Source organism: Salmo salar, chromosome 11 (assembly GCF_965601325.2).
Source record: "Salmo salar chromosome 11, fSalSal1, whole genome shotgun sequence".
In the NCBI taxonomy this organism is placed as follows: Eukaryota; Metazoa; Chordata; class Actinopteri; order Salmoniformes; family Salmonidae; genus Salmo; species Salmo salar.
Genome location: NC_138301.1, coordinates 108,087,419 through 108,100,254, shown reverse-complemented (window position 1 = coordinate 108,100,254; position 12,836 = coordinate 108,087,419). Strand labels below are relative to the sequence as shown.

The 12,836-nt window shown below is 42.5% G+C and overlaps 1 protein-coding gene across 3 annotated transcripts; it reads left to right on the top strand.

Annotated features, from left to right (window-relative positions):
* The first annotated feature begins 1,238 nt into the window (after positions 1–1,238).
* Positions 1,239–12,732, top strand: pdha1a (pyruvate dehydrogenase E1 subunit alpha 1a). 3 transcript variants are annotated; one of them, XM_045690083.2, is made up of 12 exons: positions 1,339–1,484; positions 3,339–3,359; positions 7,337–7,405; positions 7,498–7,671; positions 8,048–8,174; positions 8,334–8,425; positions 8,567–8,659; positions 8,768–8,923; positions 9,007–9,078; positions 9,202–9,269; positions 9,528–9,636; positions 11,452–12,140. In XM_045690083.2, the coding sequence occupies exons 1-12, from the start codon at positions 1,428–1,430 to the stop codon at positions 11,614–11,616; spliced, it is 1,203 nt and encodes a 400-aa protein (XP_045546039.1). In that variant the 5' UTR covers positions 1,339–1,427; the 3' UTR covers positions 11,617–12,140. The 3 variants fall into 3 exon arrangements, with proteins under 3 accessions (XP_013984778.1, XP_045546039.1, XP_045546040.1); XM_045690084.2 differs by lacking the exon at positions 1,339–1,484 and adding an exon at positions 2,328–2,345; XM_014129303.3 differs by lacking the exon at positions 3,339–3,359 and having other exon boundaries at positions 1,239–1,484; positions 11,452–12,732.
* Positions 12,733–12,836: the final 104 nt, after the last annotated feature.

Below are 12,836 nucleotides of genomic sequence, written 5' to 3'. Positions count from 1 at the left end.
GGTTTCCAGGTGTGAGAAGTGTGCAGAAGGGCATGAGACAAAGGAATGTGTATTATTGGGGGGGAAAAAATCAGTATGTGTTAATTGTACAGGTGCCCATGGGGCTGGGGATCAGAAATGTCCGGTGCGAGAGAGACAGGTTGAGGTTAGAGTAATGCAGAGGGTGTCTATCGGATGTTGAGGCAGTGAAGAAAGTAGAGGAAGATGGGTCAAGGGGGAGGTATCCTGGGAGAATTCGTGTGAGAATTGGCTTTGGCTTTTTAGCATTCATAGCAATAGTTATCAACTGTACCACAGGGATGGAACATAAGTCGCAGAAAATAGAGGTTGTGGTGGCAGCTGCGTAAAAAATATGTTGGTGTACGAGATTTGACGTCAGAAGAGTTACAGGGTGTGTTGAGTGGTGGTGTCCTGTCCTTCCAGGCTGTTGGCCTGAGGTAGGATTATATATGTTTAAATAGTCATAGTGTGGTGTGTTTTTAATGAGTGTAGGGTTATAGTTTTTAAATATCATACCATCTTCCCTCACAAAGTATAAGGCAGGGCTGTCCAACCCTCTTCCTGGAGAGCTACTGTCCTGTAGGTTCAGTCCAACCCTAACTTAGCATATCGGATTTAGCTAGTTAAGGTCTTGAGCAGCTAATTAGTTCAATTAGGGTTGGACTGAAAACCCACAGGTCTGTAGATCTCCAGGAAGAGGGTTGGGTAGCTCTTGTATAAGGTATACCCCGGTCTAGTGTCATTTAACTAGGCAAGTCAGTTAAGTACAAATTCTTATTTACAATAACAGCCTACCAAAAGGCTCCTCTTCGAGGACAGGGATAACAAATAAAAAAATATATATAGGACAAAACACACATCACTACATAAAGAGAGACCTAAGACAACATAGCATGGTAGAAACATTATTGGGTAAGAAGGTAGAGACAATACATCACGCGAAGCAGCCACAACTGTCAGTAAGAGTGTCCATGATTGAGACTTTGAATGAAGAGATGGAGATAAAACGGTCCAATTTGAGTGTTTTATTGCATGTCGTTCCAGTCGCTAACTGCAGCGAACCGAAAAGAGGAGCGACCCAGGGATGTGTGTCATTTGGGGACCTTTAACACAATGTTAAAGGTCGCTCCTCTTTTCAGTTGGTTTCGGTAATGCAACATGTATTGGATACTATCCGCCGTTAAACATAATCGAAGTAGTGCCTGGTAATTCATTGTGCAATCAAATACTTGAAGAGGAACTCGCTCGTACAGAAAGAAGCCTGTGCTTCTACTATATCTCGAAGCTCGTGCATTTTTTTTTAGGCGTAGCGCATGTCGTCATCTGCAGTCGACGTGGGTTTGTCCGTAACGTAATTTTGGTAGCGTTTGTTTTGACAGGCAGGAAGACGGAGGGGAAAACCTGCAGATCGCTGGCGGCCAAATAGTATGCAAAAGATGTTGACAATAATCTCCAACGTGCTGAGAGGTAGCGCAAGAAGAAATGTAAGTATTGTTTATGTATAGTATTTTAGTATAGGATACACATGACCGCTTGTCCTTTTCTTAAAAAACTAGACCAGTTCAGCTGCCGTCCTGACCTTGCCATACCGCTAGGCCCCGATTCGTACCCGTACCGCAGTAATTAGCTAGCCGCCCCTGGTTTTACCTAAATATGACTTGGCAAGTTTTAGGTAAATCTACGAACTAGCTATAATCCAACGAATCATATGCCTACTTAGTTAGCTAACAACTCGTTTATTTAGTTGTCAACTTGTCAAAATAGTTATCATGGTGCGTTCAAGATTGCCTGGATTGGAAACCCGACGTTCAATTCCATAGAATTCTACGTCGGACAGAAATCAGAGTTTGAATCAGGAAAGTGATCGATCACGACCTCAACAAGCCAGCATGTTGAATACAAATGTATTTCAACGTACTTTACCGGTTGTCTGTGCGGTTGGTCATTTTTGCTGTTTGTATGTGAGACAATATGTCCACAGGAAGTATAATTACATCTACTTTTCAAAGCGCTGGTAGTTCATTCAGTTTTCTATCACCTAAAGCATGTGCAGAACCATGTAAACACGTGCATGTGTCTTGTGCATCTATTTTTATATTGGGCGCATGTTTCAGGTGATAGAAATGCACTGCCAGTGCTTTGAAAAGTTTATGTAATTATACTTTCCTGTGGTTATATTCTTACCGCCAAAAGGATCAACCACACGGGCAACCTGTAAAGAGAACTTTTCTCATTCAAACTCTCTTTGCCATCATGTCAGCTTTTATTCAAGATATCCAGTGGTAAGTAGCAACCGTCCTCAATGATGAGAAAAAGCTTTGACGGAGGCTCATAGGTGAATAATGGTAAGTAGAAGTACCGGTAATGAAAAACATTTTATTAATAGATTTGGTAGACATTTCTTTATTTTGACCTCTCCACAGTTCATTGGAAGTGTACACTCTAACAGTCTATTACCTAGAAAAGTATCTTGGCGGCGTAAATAATTGTGCTTTTGTAAAGCAAATTTTCTGTAGTTCTACCAATTAATTTAGATTTTTTGTTCTCAGAGATGGTATTTAAAAATAAATATAGTTCAATATATTTTCTGCATGCTTTTGAAAATTACCACAAAGAAGGACCACCTAACAATTTTCTATAAAGGGAAAAACCCTGTAATTAGCTCCAATGACTAATTTTCTTCATATTAAATGGATAGATTTAGGCAATGAAGCCATTTATCTACTTCCCCAGAGTCAGATGAACAGGAACAGCTAGCATGCTAACTGTTGCTGTAGACTTCCAGTAATTGCGCTAACGCTAGGTAGCATTGGCTTGTGAAATACCTTTAACTAGGACTCCCGAGGGGCGCAGCGGTCTAAGGCACTGCATCTCAGTGCAAGAGGCGTCGCTACAGTCCCTGGGTCAATTCCAGGCTGTATCACATCCGGCCGTGATTGGGAGTCTCATAGGGCGGTGCATAATTGGCCCAGCGTTGGCCGGGGTAGGCCGTCATTGTAAATAAGAATTTGATCTTAACTGACTTGCCTAGTTAAATAAACTTCCTTCATACTGGACTTGTAGACATAAAAATGCTTTCCACGATGGTATTCTGTTGCAGCTAGCGATATAAAAAAAAAAAGTGGATGGGGGGAAAAATATTTTCAATGATTGACTGGTCACCTTGAATAACACAACTCAAACATTTGTGGCACAGAATTGTCTGAATTTCCCCTTTCATGTCTGACAATAAAATCTTTCCTGTGATTCTCTAATGTATCTATCTCTTTATATCTTGATCTCCTGTTGTACTCCCTCACTCCTTCCCTTCTGGTTCTCTCCCATTGGCTGCCTGATAGGGAGCCCAGGTTGTGTCAGAGGTAAGATGTGGTTTTACTGTGGTGTAGTCGGTGATACAATCCCTGTGGCACAGCCGATTCTGCCTATTTTGTGCTCCATCTTTATTCCTAATGATTTCTTTCCCTTTCACATGTTAACATTTATACTTTCACTCATTCATTTAGTTATTTATTTGGGGTCCATATACGGAATATTTTAACATTGCATTTACCCACCCCCTCTAGAATAATTTTCATTTGGAAATGTTCTCTTTAAACAATTATGCTATGCTTTCTGCTCCTAATACCTCGTCTTGTTGGCTTTTTTTCTCACACGCACACACAGACCTATCTCATTCATTTATAGCTACTAGCTAGGCCTACTTAGTTATTTATCATTGGAAAGGGGTCTCGGAGCCAACAGCATAGTGCAGCTGCTTTGACAAAGACAAAAGGGATCTGATTGGTAGGTACTAGGTAGCTATAGTTCACAGGTTGGTGGCGCCTTAATTGGGGAGGACGGGCACGTGATAATGGGTGTTGATACCTCTCTAAAGTCAAACATATGATTTCCATGTTTGATTCCATTCGCTCTGTTCCAGCCATTATTATGAGCCATCCTCCCCTCAGCAGCCTCCACTGGTATAGTTGTTTTAAATGTTGTGAGTGGAAAGTTGTTTGTTTAGTAAGGTAATAAGTGTGGAGAATGTGGTTTAGAACAATCCTATGTGTTTCAAGGCTGAGTCAATTGAAAGGCCTTCGTTGGTGCAGTTTTTTTCAACAATTTAATATTATTATTTTTTTTTTATGTGTGATGATAACACATTTTCATTATTTCCTGGATTCCTAGAGGCTGGTTTGGATTCCAAGAGGCTGGTTTGGATTCCTAGAGGCTGGTTTGGATTCCTAGAGGCTGGTTTGGATTCCTAGAGGCTGGTTTGGATTCCTAGAGGCTGGTTTGGATTCCTAGAGGCTGGTTTGGATTCCTAGAGGCTGGTTTGGATTCCTAGAGGCTGGTTTGGATTCCTAGAGGCTGGTTTGGATTCCTAGAGGCTGGTTTGGATTCCTAGAGGCTGGTTTGGATTCCTAGAGGCTGGTTTGGATTCCTAGAGGCTGGTTTGGATTCCTAGAGGCTGGTTTGGATTCCTAGAGGCTGGTTTGGATTCCTAGAGGCTGGTTTGGATTCCTAGAGGCTGGTTTGGATTCCTAGAGGCTGGTTTGGATTCCTAGAGGCTGGTTTGGATTCCTAGAGGCTGGTTTGGATTCCTAGAGGCTGGTTTGGATTCCTAGAGGCTGGTTTGGATTCCTAGAGGCTGGTTTGGATTCCTAGATGACTTGGCCAATCACTCAGATGATGCAGATGAAAATAGCTTTTTAGTATTAGACTGGTTCAACACCTTCAGAACAACCACCAGACCTTTAGCTATTTGAGCTGCAGTAGAACCCCCTCAGTGGGTAATGTGCTGACTTTACCTCTAGACTACATGTGTCAAACTCGTTCCACGGGAGGGCCGAGTGTCTGCAGGTTTTTTCTGCTCCCTTGTACTTGATTGATGAATCAAGGTCAGTGATTATTTAGGAACTCCCCTCACCTGATTGTCTAGGTCTTAATTGGACACCAAATTGAAAGGAAAAACAAGTAGACACTTAGTCCTCCATGGAATGAGTTTGACACCCCTGCTCTTGGCTCTGCAGTGACTGTTCTGCCTGGCTCTTCTCTCCCCAGTCCTCCATGCGCAGGGCTGCTGGCGGTCCAGGGGCAGTATGCTGATATTACCTCTCCGCCAGACTCAGATCCAGCACTACTACCCTACAAGCCAGACACAGATTTATACTTTCTCACACAGTCCTCTAGTAGACAATTTTAACAGGTCAGACTGATCTAACATTTAAACAGACCACAGTGCTGTACTGATCCCAGAACTTAAAATTGCCAGCAGACTAATACTTTAAGAATCCCCAGAGGCCACTCTGGTCAATCGGTCCCCTGCCTTTAGCAGTAAACCTGAAGAGGAGTCATTTGACACTGACAAACCATCTGCAGATCTAACATCACTAAAGCATGTGATAAATACAGACCTGCCAGTCTCAAAATGATCCTTATCAGAGCAACCAAATCTTAACTCACCAGAACCCTTAGCAGCTGGCCCGACTGTTTCAGAACCCTTAGCAGCTGGCCCGACTGTTTCAGAACCCTTAGCAGATATTGCCCCGATTTGTTTCAGAAGCAGAACCCTTAGTAGGTACTGCCCAGACTGTTTCAGAACCCTTAGCAGATACTGCTCCGACTGTTTTAGAACCTTTAGAAGAACCCTTAAATGTCCCCTCTGTTTCAAAATGAACTTTATGCGAACCACTTGGTACAAACCCAGTTATTCCAGAATTAAATTCATATTCACAGTCAGCTGCGATGGACTCAAGTATCAGAATCAATTTTTACCTCCATTAACCTCTGATGCGCCCATCATAGAACACACTTTACCAGAAGCAGAAATGGTCTCTGACCGACTAACGTTTGAACTAACATCACCAGGAATACCTCTTAAAGTGGACCAACCAACTCGGGAATTAAACGTTTCAGAACCTGACATCAGTACTAACAGAGGTCCTTCTGACTCATCCATATTTGAGCTTCAGCTGGCAGAGAGGAGCCAGAATACTGACATAGCGTTGCTTCAACACCCTGAGATCGCCCTCAGCTTGACTGAAGACACTCCTTTACCAGAGTCACAGCTTGCTGGGAGTAGCGGCAGCCCCTTTGTATCTTACACTCCTCCCCTCACCACGATTCATGCTTTTACAGTACTTTGCCTGATGCACAGATGCTGTGATCTGCCTGTTTTCTCTCACTAACACCATGCCCAAACCAGACGCGCATGTGCGTGAATTGATTTTGTCCCCCCACACCAAACACGATCACGACACGGAGGTTGAAGTGTCAAAACAAACTCTGAACCAATTATATTCATTTAGGGACAGGTTGAAAAGCATAAAACATTTATGGCAATTTGGCTAGCTAGTTTGCAGTTGCTAGCTAATTTGTCCTGGGATATAAACATTGAGCAGTTATTTTACCTGAAATGCACAAGGTCCTCTACTCCGACAATTAATCCACACATAAAACGGCCAACTGAATCGTTTCTAGTCATCTCTGCTCCTTCCAGGCTTTTTCTTCTTTGGACTTTATATGGCGATTTAACAACTAACTTTCATAATAAGATGCATTACCACAACTGACTTCAGTTCATCTTTCAATCACCCATGTGGGTATATGTTCCTAAAAACCAATGAGAAGATGGCATGTGGGTATAGGCTTCTAAAACCCAATGAGAAGTTGGGAGAGGCAGGACTTGCAGTGCGTTCTGCGACAAATAGAATCAACTTCTATTTAGCGCCTGGCAACGTAGATGCTCGTTGCCGCGTGTGAGCAGTGTGGGTGCAATGATTGAATAACATGTATGTGTACATTTATTTTGCAATGCTTGTGCACGCGACCCAGCTGGTGTGGTCAGCATGTAAGGCTATCCCATGGTGTGATCACTCATATTCCTTAGTGCTTGAATTGACTGGCTGTGTGAACCTGCCCACCCTGAAATGTGGTCTACAACACAATAATATATATTCTCCTTCATTCACATTTGAACACACATTTGATTTTCAGAGTGACGGAAATATTCTGGATATGTCTTTTTTCAGCCAATGAGGCATTCTTGTTAGTTGATTGGGTCAGTGTTTTTCAAGACAGTCTGACTTTTCACTAGTGCTTGTCAGTGGCAATGGAGTTTTTCTTCAGTCTCGTTGTGTGTGGATCAACCTCTGGAAGTATAGCTATGTTCCATACCATAGTTTTTCACTCGACTTCTCACTTTATGGGTCTGTCCTACCACAGATGCTTTTGTGCTGCCTCTCCCGGCTTGCCCAACCGCAGGTCTTGCGAAGTAGATTTGTGTTGTGAAAAGACGTGATGATATCCGGTTAAATGTACGTGTGTCTCTCAAGTGTCCTCTGTTTTATTTTAGGCCGCCAGCCTGGTGGTGGCGTCACGCTCGTATGCTGATTTCACTCCTGAGGCCACCTTTGACATAAAGGTAAAACAAAACAATATAAACCAAAAATTGTAGCTGATTTTGATGCTCACGGTCTGCCTTGTTGAGTTCTCATTGTGTGTGTTCTCCTGCAGAAAGTTGACCTTCATCGCCTGGAGGAGGGCCCACCCCTGACAGCCACTCTGACCCGGGAGCAGGGGCTGAAGTATTACCGGACCATGCAGACCATAAGACGCATGGAGCTGAAGGCTGACCAGCTCTACAAGCAGAAGATCATCAGAGGCTTTTGTCACCTGTATGATGGCCAGGTTAGAAGACACAATCACTCTCACCTATTGTATAAGCAAACATACAGTTTCACATGAACACGCACTATTGCAGGCTGGTGGGAGGAGCTATAGGAGGACAGGCTCATTGTAATGGCTGGAATGGAACAAATGGAACTGTATCATACACACAAAACATGGAAACCACATTTTTGATTCTGTTCCATTTATAACATTCCAGCCATTATAATGAACCTGTCCTCCTATAGCTTATCCCACCAGCCTCCACTGACACACGCACACACTGCATTCAAATAGCAACTAGCATTTCGCTGCACCTGCAATAACATCTGCTAAATATTTGTGACAATAAAATTTGAGTTAATATGAATGCTCAGAGATTGTTATTCTTTGATAGGAAGCCTGTGCGGTTGGCATTGAGGGGGGTATCACCCTGTCAGATCACCTGATCACTGCATACCGTGCCCATGGGTACACCCTCACCAGGGGTGGGACTATCAGGGAGATCATGGCAGAGCTCACTGGTGAGTGGACTTGACTCAGTCCAATAGAGAACCCCAATAAGATCTAATCACTCTACTTTGAACCTTTTAATGTTTAGGGAGATAAAATCAAACTAACCTCTTTCGCTCTCTTCGTTTTCTTTCCTAATTTTTGTATTTTGTTCCTTTGCTCTCTCTTAGGTCGTAGAGGAGGCATTGCTAAGGGCAAGGGAGGCTCTATGCACATGTATACTAAAAACTTCTATGGAGGCAATGGCATTGTGGGAGCTCAGGTAATTCACAAAGGCCTAGCGTTATTCCTTTATCTTAGATTTGAAAGAATCCCATTTTGATTTCTTTTTAACCTCATTTGCATCTGGTTTATATCCGATTCAAAGATTCACAAATATAACACCTGCCTAATTTCTCCTCAGGTACCGCTGGGAGCCGGTGTAGCCCTGGCCTGCAAGTACCTGGGCAATGATCAGCTGTGTGTCAGTCTCTATGGTGATGGAGCAGCCAATCAGGTTTGACATAAGGCATGCTTCTTGAACCTTGCATGCATTAAACATATGAAGGACACTCCAAGTTTTTATTTGACCCCAACTGTTGACAGAATTTTTATTCATCCACAGGGTCAGATCTTTGAGACATATAACATGTCATCTCTTTGGAAGTTACCCATTATTTTCATCTGTGAGAACAACCAATATGCCATGGGCACGTCAGTAGAGCGCTCTGCTGCGAGCACCGAATACTACAAGAGAGGAGACTACATTCCTGGCATTAGGGTAGACGGCTAACTAATATATTCAAGCTCCTGTACCTCTTACAAAATATATTCCGTAGTCTCACAAAATGTATCTGTATCCAGGTGGATGGGATGGATGTCCTGTGTGTTAGAGAGGCCACCAAGTTTGCAGCTGATCACTGCCGATCTGGAAAGGTGAGCTTCAACCTTAGAGTATGTAGGATGGTTGATTTGTTTCTGTGTGTACTGTGTACAGGTTTGTGTGTTTTAGTCGAAGTAGCACAACTTAGACTTTCTCTGTGCGCCACCTGTGTTAAGGGCCCTATCCTCATGGAGCTACAGACCTACCGTTACCATGGACACAGCATGAGCGATCCTGGGGTCAGGTAAAAGTCTACATCTATATTGTTGTTATTGGATTAGTATATTACTATTGTCCTTATTGACATGATTATTGTTACCTATGTTGTTTTTTTTACTCCATCAGTGCCAACGTACCAGGGATTCAGCTAAGCTTTCAGTGTTCTAATATATTGCTGTCCCTGCACTCTGTTATGTCCCCCAGTAGCCTCCTCCCTGCCCTCCTACCCCCCGTAGTGACACTGAATAGCCCTGATCCCTACCCGCTCTTCCCCCTTCCTCAGCTACCGCACACGTGAGGAGATCCAGGAGGTCCGTAGTAAGAGCGATCCTATCTCCATGCTGAAGGACCGCATGCTCAGCAACAACATGGCCAGCATAGAGGAGCTCAAGGTGATTCTCAAACATTCACTAATATACTGCACATTCAACACAGTATGAATAGGCAGCATATACAGGTATCTGCCATAATAAAAGAAACGCCAACAGTGTCTTAATAGGGTGTTGGTAAGGCTGGGCGACATATCAAATAAATTTTAGTTTGTTTTAGCACAATATTCCAAATGCCTGTATCACAAGAATCTAGTTTTTTTTTTTATGAGAGCTTATGTCCACTTGTTCACTATTGGTCTCTTTTGTTCCTTCTGCTGTGACTGTACACCTTCCCATTTACACACACACACACACACACACACACACACACACACACACACACAACCCCTCCCCTACCTGGCACTCACAACAACAAAGATGAAAGATCACTTCTTCAACAAGCTGTTTCAACTCGCTATTTGCATTTGAGGTTTGGTCCAACAGAATCGGTCATATTGAGACATTATTTTTACTGTAATAGACAAACTTAATCTTTCTAAGAATACAATTTTTATGTTTCAACTCCTCAAATTGTGTAAAGAGCAGACCCTACTAAAACGGGAGTATCAATGAACACTGATTCTGGAAAATGTATATGCAGTTTGTTGCACGCGATATTGCGGTACCACGTACTGCTAGCAGCATTTAACCCACAGATTGTTAGACTAGACAGCTAGTATGTGTTTTATAAATGTGCAATAGCCATAAAGTTATTATATAAGGAATTAGCAACTTATTCTGAGAAATAAGGTAGGCCACTTGATTTCAACATCTGAACAAAGTGGACAGGCTAGCATGCTGTTCAAACAGTTGGAGACAGAAGAGTGTCTTCATAACAATTCAACTGTTTTACCTTGTTAGCTAGCAAATAGATCCAAGTTTACTTTAACTGTAAGGATTAGCTGGCTGCTCACTAGCAAGTGGGCTTGTGCTTGAGTGTTTGAGATCTGTGTTAATTTTCTATGCCTGCTACAAGAATGCGTGGTTCTCGTTAACTTTTTAATAAAAAAGGGCATTCTGATAGACTTCAAAGCAAGATCATTGATTATAAAAATTAAAAGCAGGTTAAACATGTAATTATTAGTGGGTCTTATGGTTGTGGAAGGCTTATATTTAGCCTAGGTATAATTTAACAAGCCCTGAATTCATTTGAGTATTGCTGACTGTTTGAAATGCAGTGTATTTTAGTAAAGCTTCTTTAGAGTAAAAATGGATGTATGATTTTAGGCCCTATCGCCCAGCCTTAGGTGTTGGGCAACCATGAGCCGCTTCAATGTGCCTTGGCATAAATTATACAAGTGTCTGGAACTCTATTGGAGGGATTCAACACCATTCTTCCATGATCAATTCCATCATTTCATGTTTTGTTGATGGTGGTGGAAAACGCTATCTCAAGTGCCGCTCCAGAGTCTTCCATAAGTGTTCAATTGGATTGAGATTTGGTGACTGACACACACCCACACACCCACACACCATTTAAACCCCCTATGCTCCCTTGAGGCCCCTCTTTCAAAGTTATTGAGATCTCTTCTTCTAGCCATGGTAGCCAAAATAATGGGCAACTCAGCATTTTTGTACATGACCCTAAGCATGATCGGATGTTAATTGCTTAATTAACTCAGGAACCACATCTGTGTGGAAGCACCTTCTCTTATACTTTGTATCCCTCATTTACTCAAGTGTTTTCTTTATTTTGGCAGTTACCTGCACAAAGTCAAATATCTGAATCTGTTTGAAAAACGCATGATTATTGACACATTGAAAATAGTTACATCTGACAGAAGCATGTCTTTGAGGATGTAAAGACCAAACTTCCCTTGTCCTGTATGTGTGCAGGAGATTGACATCGCGGTGAGGAAGGAGATTGAAGATGCTGCACAGTTCGCCACCACAGACCCCGAGCCCCCTCTGGATGACCTGTGTAGCCACATCTTCGCCAACGATCAGCCCTTTGAAGTGCGTGGTGCCACCCCATGGACCAAGCTGACGTCGACCAGCTAAAGTAGCGTTTCCCACACTCTGCCCTCGGGACCCCAAGGGGTGCACATTTGTTTTTTTCCCTCGCTCTACATAGCTGGCTTAAAATAATCAAAGCTTGATGATTAGTTAATTATTTGAATGGGTTGTGTAGTGCTAAGGCAATAACCAAAATGTGCACCCCTTTGGGTCTCCAGGCCCGAGTTTGGGGAAACGCTGAGCTAAAAGCTCTTGTGCCCCACCCCTTTGTCTCCCAGGCCCTTCCCCTATCCTCCATCAACACACTTATCTTTGCACACATCACCTTCTCCATCTCAGCCAATGGCCTTCATGGACTCTAATCTCTCGCCCCAATAAAAGGCTCTTATTAACAGAGAAGTTAAGAATCTTTCATTGTCCCTCTCCAAATGTTCTGAGACTGGTCACATGGACCAATTGTCCTTATCAACATTACAGACGTAGTTACTCCTATTCAATGATTGTGGTTGTTTTCTCTCCAAATATAAGATTAAAGGGTATATTAAATAAAGTGATTTACATTGGGATTATTTTTTTATTTTTTGTAATGCCAAATCAAGTCTGTGCCTGTGGGATCTTGTCTATGTTTCGACGATGAGCGTCTCATGTCTCTAGGCTGCGGGTCACTCGTAGCAGAACACAAACACTGCAGAGCCGAATGGATGAATTCTGGATATTGTGGTGTGATGCTTCAGGGAGATATTATTAAATCCTGTTGACCTCATGCCTTCACTATCTTGTCAGTCATACCCCAACTTTGTAGACAATGACTGTCCTTCTAAATCATTATTTGCCCTGCTCTCTTGTTCCCTGAATTATATATATTTTTTTGTTCTATCAGCCTCATGTATTTATTGCTGAATGTGTCTTGTAACTGACATCGCAATGCTGTTTGTTCAAACTACAACTACTTTAAGCAGGAATAGAAAATGCCTTTTTTGGGAGTCTTGGTCGTCAACTGTTACAGTGGATAATGGTCAGAGAACAGTGGGGCACTACACACAGATCTGTCCTGGTTTTCCCCCAGAGATGCTAATGAGATCAGGAAGTGTATGTATGCCTTGATTGTCTTTGTACAGTCTATCAAACAAATAAACGTAGAAAGAAAGCTTTGTGTACAAATGTGTGTGACTGTGTGATCCTTGTTCTAAACAAAAGGCATGGATGGGAGGCTTAATGTTAAACAATGACATGGCTATTCAACTTATATGACCCTATTGTGATGT